This window comes from Dromiciops gliroides, chromosome 1, assembly GCF_019393635.1.
Source record: "Dromiciops gliroides isolate mDroGli1 chromosome 1, mDroGli1.pri, whole genome shotgun sequence".
Lineage (NCBI taxonomy): Eukaryota > Metazoa > Chordata > Mammalia > Microbiotheria > Microbiotheriidae > Dromiciops > Dromiciops gliroides.
Genome location: NC_057861.1, coordinates 433,153,403 through 433,169,696, shown reverse-complemented (window position 1 = coordinate 433,169,696; position 16,294 = coordinate 433,153,403). Strand labels below are relative to the sequence as shown.

Genomic DNA, 16,294 nt, shown 5'->3' with positions numbered 1-16,294 from the left:
GAGTGGAAATAGAGCCAATCAACTCTATCACTGTGGAAAATAGTGAGTAAGCTAAAAAAAAAAATTAAAACCTCATAGTACACAATATCAGAATCTACTGATAGATCTAAAATTACCAGCATCGTGGCTTGACAGTTCCCCCATCCCTTAAAGAAGATCAGTTACCAAAGAAATCGATTGAATTCCTCTTCTATACCCAAGCCTAAAACCACAGGAAGTGTTGGGGATATACTCTATACAATCTTGGGTTTCTTAAACATTTTTATAATTGTTATATTCTATAGAGGTGAATTTTTATTACACATTTTAAGAACCAGATGCCCTCAATCTCTTTGATTTTCTGAAAATTCTCTTTCAGGCATTGCTCCAAATACAATGTTAGCAAAAGTATGTAGTGATAAAAATAAACCAAATGGACAATACCAAATTCCCCCTAACAGACAAGCTGTGATGGACTTCATCAAGGATTTACCCATTAGAAAGGTGAGGTTTTTCATATTCAATATTATAAACACACATATACAACATACATCTTCTGTATATTGCTTTAGAGAGCAGATAAATAAGTAGGTTGAGTCCTGAATACAATTAGTAGCTGTTCTCCCTTCACTGAAAATAGGATGGGAGAAAAGCCATATATATAATAGAAAAAAAAAATTAGGTTGGGCTTTAAGAGCTTTCTGACTGAATAACGAAATACTAGAAGTGAGATTTCTGATCTCCTCCACTGTTATTTTTTTTTAATGTAGTGGACAGGCTTTGCAGTTGTAAAAGCCTATAGGTTAAAAGATTCTGAGAGAATTTGGATATTATAACAAATACAAATTTATGACCTGGACCCTGTTTCCTCAGGTCTGGAGAGCTTTGAGATCATGTTCCTCAGAGTTTCAAATATTGTGTTTACTAACAAAATAAAATTTTATTTACAGATTCTTTTCAAATAGCTGAGTCTCCTCCTCTTTCTCCTCAACTGTCATTTTTTTAAAATCCCCGAAAAGATAAAGCACTTTGTCTTGGAAGTGAGTCCCTAAGGGAGGGAAAGTAATTCTCTGAGTTTTTTGCTGAGCTTCCAAACATTCTAAGAGCAGTAGAAATCTGCGTAAATGTTAAAAGCATTTTAATCAGAATCTGTCCCTATTGCTTTAGTGTAATCTTGCAAAGAGGCAAGTATATGGACAAAATAATTTTTTAAGTCTATCATAAAGACACTATCTGCAGCCAGAGAAAGAATAGAAGTAGAATAATGGAATAATTTTACATATATATATACCTATTTGTGTCTAATGGTAGCCATCTCTACAGTAGAGGAAGGGAAGAGAAAAAAAGGAATTTACATGATAACTTTATTATATATTTAAAAGGAGTGGCAGGTTGTGTATAATAGAGTTGTACTTTCATGTGTAATCATCCTTTTTATTATACTATGTTATGACAATACTTATTTTATTCCATAAATTAAAAATAAAAGAAATAATTTTTTGAAAAGTCATGAAACCCCTTATGGGTGATATATCCACCAAAAAGTAGATTTGCGATTTTAATTCAATATTTTTATTAGAAAACAAAGTGTGTGTGACCCTGGGCAAGTCACTTAACCCCAATTGCCTCAGCCAAAAAAAAAAATTATTAGAAAACAAAGTGACAATTTTACCTTCCTTAAAACGGATTAGCATTATTTGCTATATACTGATTTCACCAGGCATTTCTGAATGTTAATAAAGTACTTTCAGATGCCCAAAGAAATGGACTCTCCAAGTATTAATTCAGGTTTTTACCTAACTAAATTTTGGTGGCTATCAGATATAGACAAAGCAATGAAACTGACAATAATGGTGAAATGGAAAGAGTGTTGAATTTTGAGTTGGAGGATCTGAGTCCAATCTTGGCTCCTGGATTACTTTCTGCTCTAGCTCTATGACTTAAGGAAGATATTAGCCTCTCTGGGCTTCTGTTTGCCCTTATTTGTCAAATGGGAAGAGAGGAGGGACAGCTGAACTAGAAGATCTCCAAGGTCTCTTCTATTCCTATTATGACCATGTGGGATTATGAGCTCAGTCTCACTAATTTATAGCATTACCTCAAAGAAAGTGACCTCAGATTTTACTCTGTTTTGAAAATTGGTTTCAATGTTACTTATTAAGTTATTTTCTCTCTACTTTTAGTGATAATATCAACTCTCTTTTAGGTTCCAGGAATAGGAAAAGTAACAGAGAAAATGTTAAAAGCACTTGGAATTATCACTTGCTCAGACCTTTACCAGAAGAGGGCCCTACTTTCTCTTCTTTTTTCTGAAACATCTTGGCACAGCTTCCTTCATATCTCCCTTGGTCTGGGTTCGACACAGATGGAAAGGTATGCCATCCTTTTGTTCATTTTACCTCTGTATGTGATGAATGGCAGTTTCATCAACTGTGGTATTAGTTATAAAGTTTGTATTTGAAAAAATTCAGTCAGGCCAATTCAACTGGAAAAGAAAAAACAATTAAATCCCTTAATAGCTATACTTGACAAGGTAACCTTAAAAATTTTTTAACATATATTTGGAGTACCTATGTCACCAGGAAAGTAAATAGAAATATATTCTATCAAGTGGCTTGAAAAAGAGTGCTAAAATTCCTTCCTTTTGCCTTTCTCAAACTTCCTTTCTATTTGGGCGGGACACTATTGGATTAGTGTTTTGGGCACACTTATACAATGTAAAAAATGTCATTCATTATTTGACCAGGCTAGATAGGACTTATATGGCTGTAATGATTTAGCCCAGGAAGTTTTAAAAGGCTTAAAGCCTTCATTTTCATTTTAAAAATAATAAATGGCCATTGAGCATTTGGAAATTCCATTACACTAGAAGAAAAAAAAGAAATTTCATGGTAGTGGGAAGACTTGCATGAACTTCTGCAGAGCAAAGTTAGGCAGAAGTAGGAGACCAAATATACAAGGATGACAGTGATGTAAATGAAAACCACACTAAAATGCAAACTCTCATTATTTGTAAAGACTAATATTAGTCACATAAACTGTTGAAACCACACCTTCCTCATCTCAGACCAGAGATGAAGGTCAATGGATGTGAAATGTGGTTAGGTAGTTGCTGTGCTTGTGAATTGAGCTTAAATGACTTTTTCTCTCCTATGAAGCAATGTTCAGTAGGAGGAGAGTGTTAAAAGGGAAATGACCATTGTGTGAAAACAAAAGCCAAGAGTAAAACTTCAGAAATAATTAAAGAAGAGAGAAATTTCTTAAAAGCAAGAGATAATGCCTTTGGGATTTTCCTTCTAATTGTTTTTTTTGTTTTTTGGTTTTTTGTTTTTTTGCGGGGCAATGGGGGTTAAGTGACTTGCCCAGGGTCACACAGCTAGTAAGTGTCAAGTGTCTGAGGCCGGATTTGAACTCAGGTACTCCTGAATCCAGGGCCGGTGCTTTATCCACTGCGCCACCTAGCCACCCCCTTGGTCTTTGTTTTTTTTTTGTTGTTGTTGTTGATTTTCCTTCTAATTGAAGAGATATATTTCCTCAGAAAGACCATGACTCCTAGGAATGACTCCTTGCTTGCCACCAACATATTCCAAGTCTTGATATTTTTAAATGTCTTCCAGTGTGTATCCTTGTCTCCATGTCTACTGCTTCCATCCTAATTCAGGTTCTTATTCACCTCTTTCTCAATCTTTTTCAATAGATCCTGTATTGAACCTGCTGCCTTCTACTTTCTTACATATTGCTATACTATTAATCTCCCTGAAGGACAGACAACACATGCCATATCATATTTTTATCAAAAAGAGTTTTTCTATTCTGACTTTTTACTAAACATTCAAACTCCTTTATCTGAAATTCAAGAGCTCCCACAATGTGGCTTCATCTTACCTGTAGGTTTTTTTTTTGGTTTTTCTTTTGTACCATTCACCTTTACATTCCCTACTCTGTCTTCATACTACACTATTTGCTATTCCTCTAACATGCCATCTGTTTTCTGCCTCTGTGACTTTGCTTATGATGTGTTCCCTCTTTTCTAAAATGCCTTTCCTCCCCGCCTTTCCTGACCCTCAAATGTCATTTCTTCTATAAAACCTTTCCTGATCTCAAACCCCTTTCAGAAGTAGTCTGTCTTCTTGATACCCATAATTCTTTGTACTTCTGTTCTTGAACTTAAATCTTTTTGTATTATAGTTATTTATGCATTTGTGTTAGCTTTCTTTTTCTCTACCCATTTTACAACCTAGGAAACAGGCTCAGAGAGGTTAAACTACTTGTCCATGGTCACACAGATAATAAGTGTAGCAGGCAGGATTTGAACCAAGTTTTCTCCTCACTTTAAGTTCAGTATACTTTTCATCAATCATACTGCCATATAATATATTCTTAATTAATACATTTAACCATTTTAAATTGCTCTGAAAAAGTAAGACTTTTTTTTTTGTCTTTTAAAGGGATGGAGAGAGGAAAAGTATGAGCATTGAAAGGTACTGTGTGTAATTTGCTGTTATTAACTTTACAAAATTTGTTGTTCATCATAAATTCAGCATGTATTAAAATGAATGTAGCACAAAATTTATTTAAAGCCATGGTGGTTTTCATCAGTTTCTAAAATACTATGTATGCCTTTAATATTTTGTACTTGGTAAGGTTTACCTTAGGTTCAAATGCCCTACTTTTAGTATAATACTTCAGTGGATCCATGGTATGGATACTACTCTCCACCAACACACACACTCCTCCTAAAACTTCTTGTCCATGCCTTTATATAAATCCTAAAGAAGAAATCTAACCAACTTCCCAGAAGCCTTTCTCTGGGTCTTTTGATATTTTGTTGATACCAATGAAACACTTAGCTATTCTGCCATCTTTCACTCTCTTTCTTTTTTCTTTTTGGTTTTAAATCAGATTTGCTGATGGCTCATTGATTTTGTTGTTTAAAAAAAAAAAAACAGCCCCTGGTTTTATTTATTAATTCAATAGTATGGGATTTGTTCATTTAATTTTGTTAATCTCTTCTTTGATTTTCAGAATTTCTACTTTGGTTATTGGTTAGGTTTTTTTTTTTTAATGTGTTGGTGTCTTAGTTATTTCTGGTTGCATTCCTACTTTATAATTGATCTGTTCTTTCTCTTTTTCACTAATGAAAATCTTTAGAGCTATAAAATTTTTCCCCAAATTACTTTGGCTACATCCCCCAAATTTTGGTATGTTGCTTCATTAAAGTTATTGTCTTCAATGAAATTATTTATGGCCTTGATGATTTGTTCTTTGACCTACCAATTCTTTAAGATTAAGTTACTTAATCTATAGTTCATTTTTAATTCTTTATTCAGCAGCCCTTTATTGAATATGGTTTTTATTTGCATCATCATTCACAAAAGATGTGCTTAGTATTTCTGCTTTTCTACATTTGTTTATGAGGTTTAATACATAGACAATTTTTGTAAAGGTTCCACATGTAGATGAGAAATAAGTTTACTCCTCTATTCCCATGCAGAGGTCTGTCATCTAATTTTTCTAAAATTCCATTCAGGTTCTTAATTTCTTTCTCTTTTGTTGTTGTTGTTGTTAGATTTTCTACAACTGAAAGGGATATGTTGAATTCTCCTACTATTATAGTTTCACTGTCTATTTCTCCCTGAAATTTGTATAACTTTTCCTTTAAGTATTTAGATGCTATGGCATTCAATGTAAATATGTTAAGTAGTACTAATTCACTGCCTTTGGTAACTTTCAACATAATGTAGTTTCCTTATTTACTTTTTTTGGGGGGGAGGGGCAGGCAGTGGGGGTTAAGTGACTTGCCCAGGGTCACACAGCTAGTAAGTGTCAAGTGTCTGAGGCTGGATTTGAACTCAAGTACTCCTGAATCCAGGACCGGTGCTTTAACCACTGCGCCATCTAGCTGCCCCCCCTTATTTACCTTTTTTAATGAAGTCTATTTTTGTTGCTGCCTTGTCTGAGACTATAATTGCTAACTCTAGTTTTTTTTTTTAATTCAGTTAAAGAATAATACATATTTCTCAAGTTCCTTATTTGAATTCTGTATAAATCTTTATGTTTCAAATGTTCCTTGTAAACAATATATTGTCATATTCTACTTTCTAATCTATTCTGCTCTCCTTTATTTTATGGGTGAGTTTATCCCATTTATGTTTACAGTTATGATTGTTATTTTCCCCCATCCTATTTTCCACTCTTTGCACCCTTTTCTCTATAGAGAATAAGAGGGTAGGGGGGCAGCTAGGTGACACAGTGGATAAAGCACCAGCCCTGGATTCAGGAGGACCTGAGTTCAAATCTAGCCTCAGACACTTGACACTTACTAGCTGTATGACCCTGGGCAAGTCACTTAACCCTCATTGACCCACAAAAAAAAAAAAAAAGAATAAGAGGGTAGTAAGAGAAAAGGGCTGTACTCAGCACCAGTGCTTTATACTTGATACAAATCTGCTTCCACTGCCCTACCTCTCTTCTCTTTCCCTCACCTAGACCCGCATCACAGGTTCTTAGCCTTTGATTCTTTCCTTTTTAAACACCTTCTCACAATCCACCCCGTGTGGTTAGAATTTGCTTATAACTAATTCCTCTCTGAATCTACTCTCTTTCTTAATCTTTTCCTTCCCTCTTTCTGTTCCCCTCTGTTTCCATGTTGATTTGAAGTCATTTCTACCACCAAACTCTTTGTATACATGTTTGGGTATGAGTGTGTTCTACCCTGCTTTGACTGGTTCAGATGAAAGTGAGATTCAAGTGACATGTGCTCCCCTCATTCCTTCTTCCTTGTTTATAGTCGTCTACTTGCACACACTGATTATGTAAGACAATAAGTTCCCCCATCCTTTTTCCCTTTTATTTTCCTAGTATATTCTTTCCTCCTGTTTCCCTTTCTTCTTTTAAAATAATCAAAATAGAAACAATTATTACCTGCTGTCTAGGGGAGGGGGGAGGGAGGGGTGGGAGGGAGAAAAATCTGAAATTGTAAAGCATGTATAAACAAAAGTTGAGAACTAAAAAAAATAAATAAATAAAATAAAAAAAATAGAAACAATTCTGTCTTTTATTTAGCTCCCTCTATGACCTCTTTTTTTTTTTTTATGAGGCAATTGGGGTTAAGTGACTTGCCCAGGGTCACACAGGTAGTAAGTGTTAAGTGTCTAAGGCCAGATTTGACCTCAGGTCTTCCTGAATCCAGGGCCAGTGCTCTATACATTGCGCTACCTAGCCACCCCCCTCTATGACTTCTTATATGGCAGGTGAGTGACACAGTCAATAGACCTGAGTTAAAATTCAGCCTAAGATACTTAGTAACTGTGTGACCCTGGGCAAGTTATTTCACCCTGTTTACCTCAGTTTCCTCATCTGTAAAATGAGCTGGAGAAGGAAATGGCAAACCACTCCAGTATCTTTTCCAAGAAAACCCCAATTGGAGTCATTGAGTCAGTCATGAAACGACTCAACAACAACAACAACAACAACAGCAACAACAATGATCTCTAATAGCATTAGGGTTCCAAGGGGATACATGTATCATTTCCCCCTAATAGAATGTAAGTACTTCATCCTTGAGCTGTACTTGCTGCTGTCTTCTTGGGAGCTTTTTCCCCTATTCTTTTGGAAATTTTCCCCTCTTTGAGATACTTTGAAAATTTATTTTTGAATGTCTTACATTTTGGCACTTCGGGCACAGATTTCTCCTCAGTACATTTGATCAGATTTAGTTCTTCCTGACTTCATATTCTTAAATGCTATTTCTGTTTCCCCATATAGTATATCAGGTATTCAGGTGATAAAAAGCCAAATGTAGTACTTCTGTTATCAGCACTGATGAGTACAGATCACTATGGAAACTGCATAGATCAGGCATGACCTCCACAAAAGGTTGGAGTCACAGAGCAATGCATAGATTGAGAATAGGAGTGTCCTTTTGCTATGCAAGCTTTATTTAATTGTCCATTTGATCCAACACAACCATAAGGCTCAGGAGCGTTGTCCTAAGAAACCCCAGGCTAACATACGTTAGCCATACGGCTCTTGCATTCTCAATAGTTCTTCCCTTTCAAAATAGCCCACTATTCAACTCTTCCCCTTACATCACCCATTCTTCAGCCCAAGAGTTCCAAGGCAACCCTAATTCATAATGGTTGTTTATAGTTTCATTCTCCTTTGTATGTTTATATGCCAATCTGTGACAGCCCATTTTTGGCAATTTAGGATAGTTGTTATGGGAGATGAATGAGTCTGGGCAAGGACAGTAGATTCAGGTCCCTTAAGGACTCAGTCTTGGCAATCCTGAAAAAATTAACTAGCTACAGTCCTAGGGACTTACATGGACCTCCAAAACCCAGATCCTCATTAACAGTATATCTGTCTTTCATTATCCTTACATGTGAGGCTGGTACCCCACATAGTACAAACCTACACTAAACGCACCTCTAACTCTGTTGTAATCTTATCTAACCCTGTTCCAGCAGAAACTTAAGACAAATTTGTACTATTTCACATCTATCTATTCATTATCCTCCTTCACGTTTCATCTTCAAATGCTCTTAGAGTGATCTGATTTAACTGGGTCTCAAACAAATTTTCTGCAGGGTCATTTAGTTTGTTTTCCTTTTATTTAAGGCAGGATTGTTGGCAGTCTTCCATTATGCTCCTTAATGTTTTACAAATGAACTTGTAATGGTGTTGTCCTTGAACATCATGTCCCTGTGCCTGCCAAGAAAATCAAATGTTTACAGGTTAGGGCCATTTCTGGACTCTTTTGAGTTGTCTTAGTGATACCTGTATTGTGTCACTAAAACTTCTCTTAATAAATGGTGATTCAGTCAGTATTGGTACTTTTTTAAGGTAATTGTTTAAAGTAGTATAATTGGAACTGCTGTAATTACAGATAGTCATATCTTGACCCTTTTTTCTCCTTTGGTATCGATTTTGAGCTTTGCATCAATCTATCAGTGATCTGATTTGACACTGGAACAACTGTCCTGTCATTGTAAGATATAGTCAATTTCATTTTTTTATGTTGCTTAGTGTTTGCCTTTTGGGCTCTAAACAATAATTCAGAAAAATCTATATCAATGCACCAAAATGTTATCTTTCTAGTCCTATGAGAGAAAGTGAGCAAATATTGCTTTTGTAAGAATCAGACATTAACAGTAATTGCATAATTAATAGTTTCTTAGATCCTATGGTTTTTGCTTTTCATAACAATCATTGGATATTTAATCATCCTTTCCTCCTTAAGATACTGAACTATATTTTAGCAGTGCATATGCATTAAAGGCCTGAGTATTCATGTGACATGATCATTGTTGGACCTTAATCACCTGTTTTTGTAATGCTGCCTGGAGAACAAGGTCACTAATATATGCTTTTTAGCAAATTTAATTAACATCTTTATTTTTATCTACATACATGCACACACACACATGCACACATACACACACACACAACATTTTTTTCCCAGTTTACAAGCATTTCTCCTCCTCTTCCCCCAATGGAAAAAGAAAAAAGAAAAACAAAACAAACAAAACCCTTGTAACAAATATACAAAGTTTAGCAAAGCAAATTCCCATGTTGGCAAAGTAGTTAATATCTCTTTGGTTTTTAGTTGTCTGGATCTTACAGTATGGATAGTAGGTATTTTTATTTAACTAGATTTTATCTGGGGGAATAACATGCAGTACAGTACATGAAATATATAACTTTGTATTGATTTTCATCCTTCAGTTGTTTGTTCCTAAATTGGACTTAACTTAGTGTTTTGAAATTTCTTTCTATTTAGAACATTCAGTGAGATAAGTAAAGCAGAGGAACTGTATAGCTTGTGCCAAGAACTTTGTAGTGATCTTGCTCAGGATCTACAGAAAGCAGGACTTAAGGTATTTCATTTTGCTTAATTATTCTTATCTAAAAAATAAGATTCTACCCTATAGAATATATTGGATGAAAATGTTGATTAAAAAATGAATACCAGTGAGAAGTCCTAGAAAACTCACCCACTGCCATTCTACCTTTTGGTTCCAGGTCAACTGTGGACATAAAAGTATAGAACTCAAAGAGACAGAATATAGTCTGAGTTTGGGTCTACTTCAAGATAGTTATTGCAGGGGTTAGAAATTGGAGGGGTCGGGGCAGCTAGGTGGTGCAGTGGATAAAGCACTGGCCCTGAATTCAGGAGGACCTGAGTTCAAATCCAGCCTCAGACACTTGACACTTACTAGCTGTGTGACCCTGGGCAAGTCACTTAACCCCCATTGCCCCACCAAAAAAAGAAATTGGAGGGGTCTGGGAGGAGTGAGATTCAGGACCTCAGCATAAACGGAAACTTAGGTCTGCCCAAGAATAAGCCTGATTCCTGAAGATTTTGTTTGTTTGTTTGTTAGCATATAGGTATATGCTAAAAAATTCCAATTATGGATCATACTCCAGTTTGTTACAATCTAGACTTGAGCAAATGCAGACTAATACATGTTTGGTTTGTTTTACAGGGCAGAACAGTTACTATTAAGCTGAAGAATGTGAATTTTGAAGTAAAAACTCGAGCATCTACTGTAGCAGCTGTTGTTTCTACTGCAGAAGAAATATTTGCTGTTGCAAAGGAATTGCTAAAAGCAGAAATTGATGCTGATTACCCACAGCCCTTACGACTAAGGCTTATGGGTATAACATTTTTCAGTTTTTCCTTACTTTGTTAAGCTAACATTGTCAAGTGAGAAAGATAATGTTATCAAGTAAGATAATATTTGTCAAGTGCTTAACACAGTACCTGACACATAGTAGGTGCTTAATAAATGCTTCTTCCCTTGTTCCCTATCACAAAGTAATGGATTGGGGAGTGTTTGGGTCTCCATGTTTTGTTTTGTTCTGTTTTTTTTCTATAACATGTTTAGATTGTTTTTAACATTCTGCTGCCTGTTATCTTAGTTGCAAAGCATGATTCTCAATGACAGTTGAAGCTTTCTTCTTTGTTATAAACTACACTCAAAAATCCAGCCAACCATTGCACAATAATTTGCTATTCCTGAGTGAAACTAGATAAAGAGATTGGGTACATAAACTTAAACACAATACTTATGCTGGGAAAAAAACACCTCAAAGTAAATGTCCTCCTTACATGTGTCATCATCATTTTTCATGTTTAAGTGTAGCATACTTTTTAAACAGGATTGAATAAAGTATGATCATTGAAAAGCAAAAAAAAGCCCATACATTCATACCCACTCTAGAAAGATATTTCACAGTTCTTTATTATAAAAGACAGTAAGTTCCCAGTTAAGAGTAGTCATGAAAAAGTGTCTTTTGAATTAATAACAGTCAATTTTTGTTCTGTTATTGTTGTGTAATGTCAAGAAGTATTATACCAGAAAAGGTTTTATATGTTTCATTCGATTTAGTACTTTAAAGTTGAAATGAATTTTGATGGCTGTTGGTTATGTTCAGGTGTACGGATATCAGGCTTTTCCAATGAAGAAGACAGGAAGCACCGACAAAGAAGCATCATTAGCTTCTTAAAAGCAGGAAGCCATGCCCTAGATCCAGTTGGCTCTGTGTTGGAGAAAAATGACCAAGATCAAGTTGTGAAACCTCCAGAAGCATCTTACAAGGAGAGTTTCTTCACTAAAAAGCGGTCAGAAATGAGTTGGAACTACCAAGACACTTTTAAATGTGAGCCTGACACTAAACAAGGCCTCCAAGTTTCAGAGCCACCTAGTCCTTTAAAGGAAGAAATGAAAGAGAATTTGGAAAAATCAGAAAATGTAGATGACTGTCAGAGCTTCACCTGTCCTATTTGTTTTAAGGAACAAGGAAGAATATGTTTGGAAGCACTTAACAAGCATGTGGATGAGTGTCTCAGTAGGACACTAGTAGACTGTAACCCCAAAATGATGGCTGTCTCACAATCACATTCTTTTTGTTCAGAAGTAAATCCAAATTTAAAAACCCATGAAACTATAGAAAGCCCGTTAGTAGATTTTGTGCCTTCAGTAAATGTAGATGTGCTTTCTAAAGGAAAAAGTACAAAGGCTTTAAACACAAGAGCAGGATTTGAGCAAAGCCAAAAGCAGTATTCTAGCCTCTGGAGCAAGTCTTCTCTTGATGAATATTGTTATCAGAATTCACTCCATGAAAATGAAGGAAATGATGCCACATCTTCGGGCGGGCAAACAGACCTCCAGACCTCTTTACCAAGGGATAAAACGTTGGTGTGTCCTGTTTGCAACTTGGAGCAAAAGACTTCTGATCTGATACTCTTCAATAGTCACGTAGATATTTGCTTAAATAAAGGTCTTATCCAGGAACTAAGGAAGGACGAAGTTAGCCCAGTTATGGATTGTCCAACAGAAAATTCTAAAAGTACCAGTAAGTTTGCCTTTAAAGAATGTATTTTTCTAAATGTTTATATCCTTATTAGTGGACTGAGGCCATTCAGTACAAAATCCATCCAATTATAAAGGAGTAGTTTGTGTTTCCATTTGAGAAAATATAATTGTGCTACTCTGAGTTTGAATGGATTTGACACTGCTTTTATTTGAACTTTGGAAAAAGGACTTGGAATGCACTTAATCAAGACCAGAAAGAACTGAAAGCCCAGGGATTTAAGGAACTGTTGAGTCCACCTCAAGAGGCAATACCTTCAAAGTACATTTACAAAGGCAGAGTGACAAATTGCTTATAATTGCACAGTCAGGAAGCCTTTCACTGGCTTTTTGGATGTTCTCATCCACTTCAAAGTCTCCTTTTTTCTGCACTTATACATAATTGCAGTATACAATACCATAATGTGCAGTATTTGGTTTAATACAGAAAATCATTTCTGCATCAACAATTGTGCTAAACTAAAGGAGAAAAGAAAAGGATGGCTTTTGTAGGGCACAGAAGCAGTGGTTGGCCAAATTTCTAAAAGAGGATTAACTAAAATACGAAGTCAGCTAGTAAAATTATAAGAAATTTGGATGGGAGATTAATTTTCATTGGTAATTGCTAATAAAAACTATGAAACATATTAGAAGCTTTTGTCTTCTTTAATAATCCACTCGGGCATTTTTATTTTTCTGAAATTTCTTTTAATCTTCTGATTAACTCCTTTTTATTATATTTAAATTGCTCATTTTAGAACTTCCTAATTTGTTTTTGTTGTTTCTGTAGGGAGCTCAGGCAAAATACAGAAGACTGTGAATGTCATAGCAAAAACAAAAAGGTATGGTTAATTTAGTAATTAACAAAGATGGTCAAAAACTGGTCCTAGCAACTGCTTCATAGGAAGGTGGTTGGCTCTTTTCTGTAAAAAAATGAACGTGCTAAAAACAAAATTCAGTGTTCTGTAAACCTGTGGAGGGACAAATGTGTCCTTGCTTATGTTTCAACTAAGTTTATGTTCTTTTTTATTCCAGGCCAGGATTGATGACCCAGAATTCAACATCAAAGAAAACCAAACCAAACAGTTCCAAATACACAATTGATAGCTTTTTTAAGTGAACAGTAAGAATTTTTTTATTAGAAGAGGTCATTTCTTAACTGTAAATATTATAAATTCTTATTTTAAAATTACAGATTGATTCAATCAATGTAAATGACTTGATGCTAGGATATTCTGGTATTGCTGTCAATAATGTTATGGTTATAAATTTGTTTTGGCAGGAACCAAAAGAATGTGTTTATTTGTTTAGGTTACATAAAGAAAATTCACATTAATTGTGCCTATGGGCCTATTAAGAATCAAAAAGCTGCTTACTTATCTTGCTTATTATTAGCCTTTTTAAAACATCTTCCATACTTGAGAATAGTGAGGACATTGTCAAATGAGGACAATGAGGACATTTGACAATGAAAGATGCCCCCTGCAAGCACTTAGTTCACTTTTTAAATATTTAATCCTAAATTTGGAAATAGTTGTATTCCCTTACTTACATAGCAGATCAGAAAAGCAATATCTTATTTTATCACATATGACTTTATTTAAAAATTCACTTAAAAATTTTTTTTAAAAACTGAGTTTCCCTTTCTTGCTTTAGATAGAAGCAGAGGGGCTATTCACAGGCCTAATCCCACTACTGATTGGCATGGGAGCTGTGATCTGCTTTGTTTGTGACACAGGCCAGTTTGAGCCTCCTTATGCAATCTGGTCTTGTGACTATCTGGCCCTTCCTCACCACCATCCCCTTCCAGGAGCTCATGATATTGATGTTGGACTTGGTATGAACATTTGATTGACTCAGCCCACTGCAGCTCAGTACTCCACTCCAAAGCTGAAGGGATCCATCACCATCTGTATCCCCAATACCTGGGATTACAAGCATGTACCCTGGCTACTTTTTTTTTTTTTTGGTGGGGCAGTGAGGGTTAAGTGACTTGCCCAAGGTCACACAGCTAGTAAGTGTCAAGTATCTGAGGCCAGATCTGAACTCAGGTCCTTCTGAATCCAGGGCTGGTGCTCTGTGCCACCTAGCTGCCCCCTCACCCTGGCTACTTTTAATGAGAAATACTTAATATAAAATGTACAATTGTAAAGCTTATTATATGTTTTAAAGCTCAGAATTATATAAGGTTTTAGTTAAATATTTTATTAATATTTATAAAGAAACTAATTATGGTATCTAATAAATTAATAATTAAGGATATTTTATTGTTTAAAGAAGAAAAAAGTTAATTGTTTTGCATTTTTGTATTATTAAAAAAATTCAGTCTTTGTTAGGGTTTATCAAACTAAATAGTTTTTACTCTTTGCTATTTTGGGTAATTTTTTCCCCAGGTTTTACCTGTACATATTTGAATTAAATAGGTTTTTTAGGTTTTTAGGAATAACTTATATTGAGATCCTAAACGTAACCTGTGAACAAAAGCAGCAAACTTTCACCTCACTATAAATTGAAATATGCAACTATTAGGCTAAATATTTGTTAACATTTGTTTGGGTCGTCTTGACTTTTTAACTTTGAAAGTGCCTCACAGCATCTGTTGAAATAAACTTACAAAACAATATGATTTATGCAAAACTCAAGACAGTTTATGTAATGTTGCACTGCTGTCATGCTCTATTCAATGATTTTTCATTACCTTTTCCTCAGATGAGCTATTTTTGTCAATGACAGGAAGCCTTCTCTTGAATGTAGGATGGTGTTGCTATTACTCAAGATCAATAGCATCATGATGACAACATCATCATGAAGCTAGAGAGCTAGCCTCAAAGCCAGCAAGACCTTTATAATCCTGAAAAAAGTCACTTAACTTCTCAATACTCTGGACAACTCTCTAAGAGTGTAGAGAAAGTGCCAGCTTGCATTGGTAGATAGAATTTCCTCACCTGGGAAATCCCTTTATCAGTGAAATCACAGGTCTAGTCTCTATACTTATTATCACAGAAAGTCTATTATCTCAAAATTATTACTGGAATATCTGGTATTCTTATAAAAATTCTAGGAAACCTGGACACTTCTGGGATAAATGGCGATTTAAAGGAAAAAAAAAATCCATCTTCTAGGAAAACCCCAAGAACAAAGAACTAATGTCTTAATAAAGTGAAAGTGAAATACAATTACTGTTCCATGTCCCCTTTTATCTGTGCTATCACTTTCTGAGACTGGGCAAAAGGAAAAAGAAAGTGCCCTTCAGAATGATTGTGTGGGAGTTCTATTTTTTTGGACCTATTCCTGTACTGGTACATGTCATGGTGGGGTCATAGCTTTAATGCATGATCTTTGTCACATGATCTGTATTTTCCATATTTTCTGTGTTTTTACAGTAAACTACAATTGCCTGAACATTGAATCCTGTTATTTGTTTTCAGTAGCTGAAATTCCTGGCCCTTATGTTAGTTGATTCTTGAAATTTATCTGAACATTGTATCATGAATTGTTCTTTATCATTAAAAAAAAGCTTATTTTTTTTATTCAAAGATGTTTTCTATTATCTTTAACTTCATCCAAAACCAAAAAGGGTGAATAGGCTTTCCAGTATAAGTGAACTCTCTGGTTTTAACCATCCAAGTTTATGTGTACAATAGAATCTGACATCATTACACAGCCAAGCCCACTTCTTACCTCTTGCTTTTCAATACAACATAAAATTTCTAATGATAGTAAATAATTTTAGAAACTTTTAAAAATCACCCTCTTTTAAAAAAAACAGAATGAAAAAAAAATTTTAACAGAATGAATTTTTGATCGATTCATAGGGATAGAAGATAAAATTTATTGAAGCACACAATGTATTTGAGTTTAATTTAAAGATCCAGAAAGGTAGAATGTTTCTTGAGCTACATAGGGACCCTAAGATATCAATTAGAATGAAGATCTTTGATGCAAGTCAACTTGGT

The 16,294-nt window shown here is 35.0% G+C and overlaps 1 protein-coding gene across 1 annotated transcript in view; it reads left to right on the top strand.

Annotated features, from left to right (window-relative positions):
* The window catches only part of POLK (DNA polymerase kappa), a 111,589-nt gene extending 95,765 nt beyond the window's left edge, over positions 1 to 15,824 (top strand). Inside the window, 8 exon segments of the mRNA XM_043988028.1 lie at positions 359 to 483; positions 2,186 to 2,352; positions 4,428 to 4,460; positions 9,764 to 9,860; positions 10,470 to 10,641; positions 11,422 to 12,342; positions 13,129 to 13,180; positions 13,374 to 15,824. Of these exon segments, the coding sequence (XP_043843963.1) occupies positions 359 to 483; positions 2,186 to 2,352; positions 4,428 to 4,460; positions 9,764 to 9,860; positions 10,470 to 10,641; positions 11,422 to 12,342; positions 13,129 to 13,180; positions 13,374 to 13,458 (1,652 nt within the window). The 3' untranslated portion in view covers positions 13,459 to 15,824.
* Positions 15,825 to 16,294: the final 470 nt, after the last annotated feature.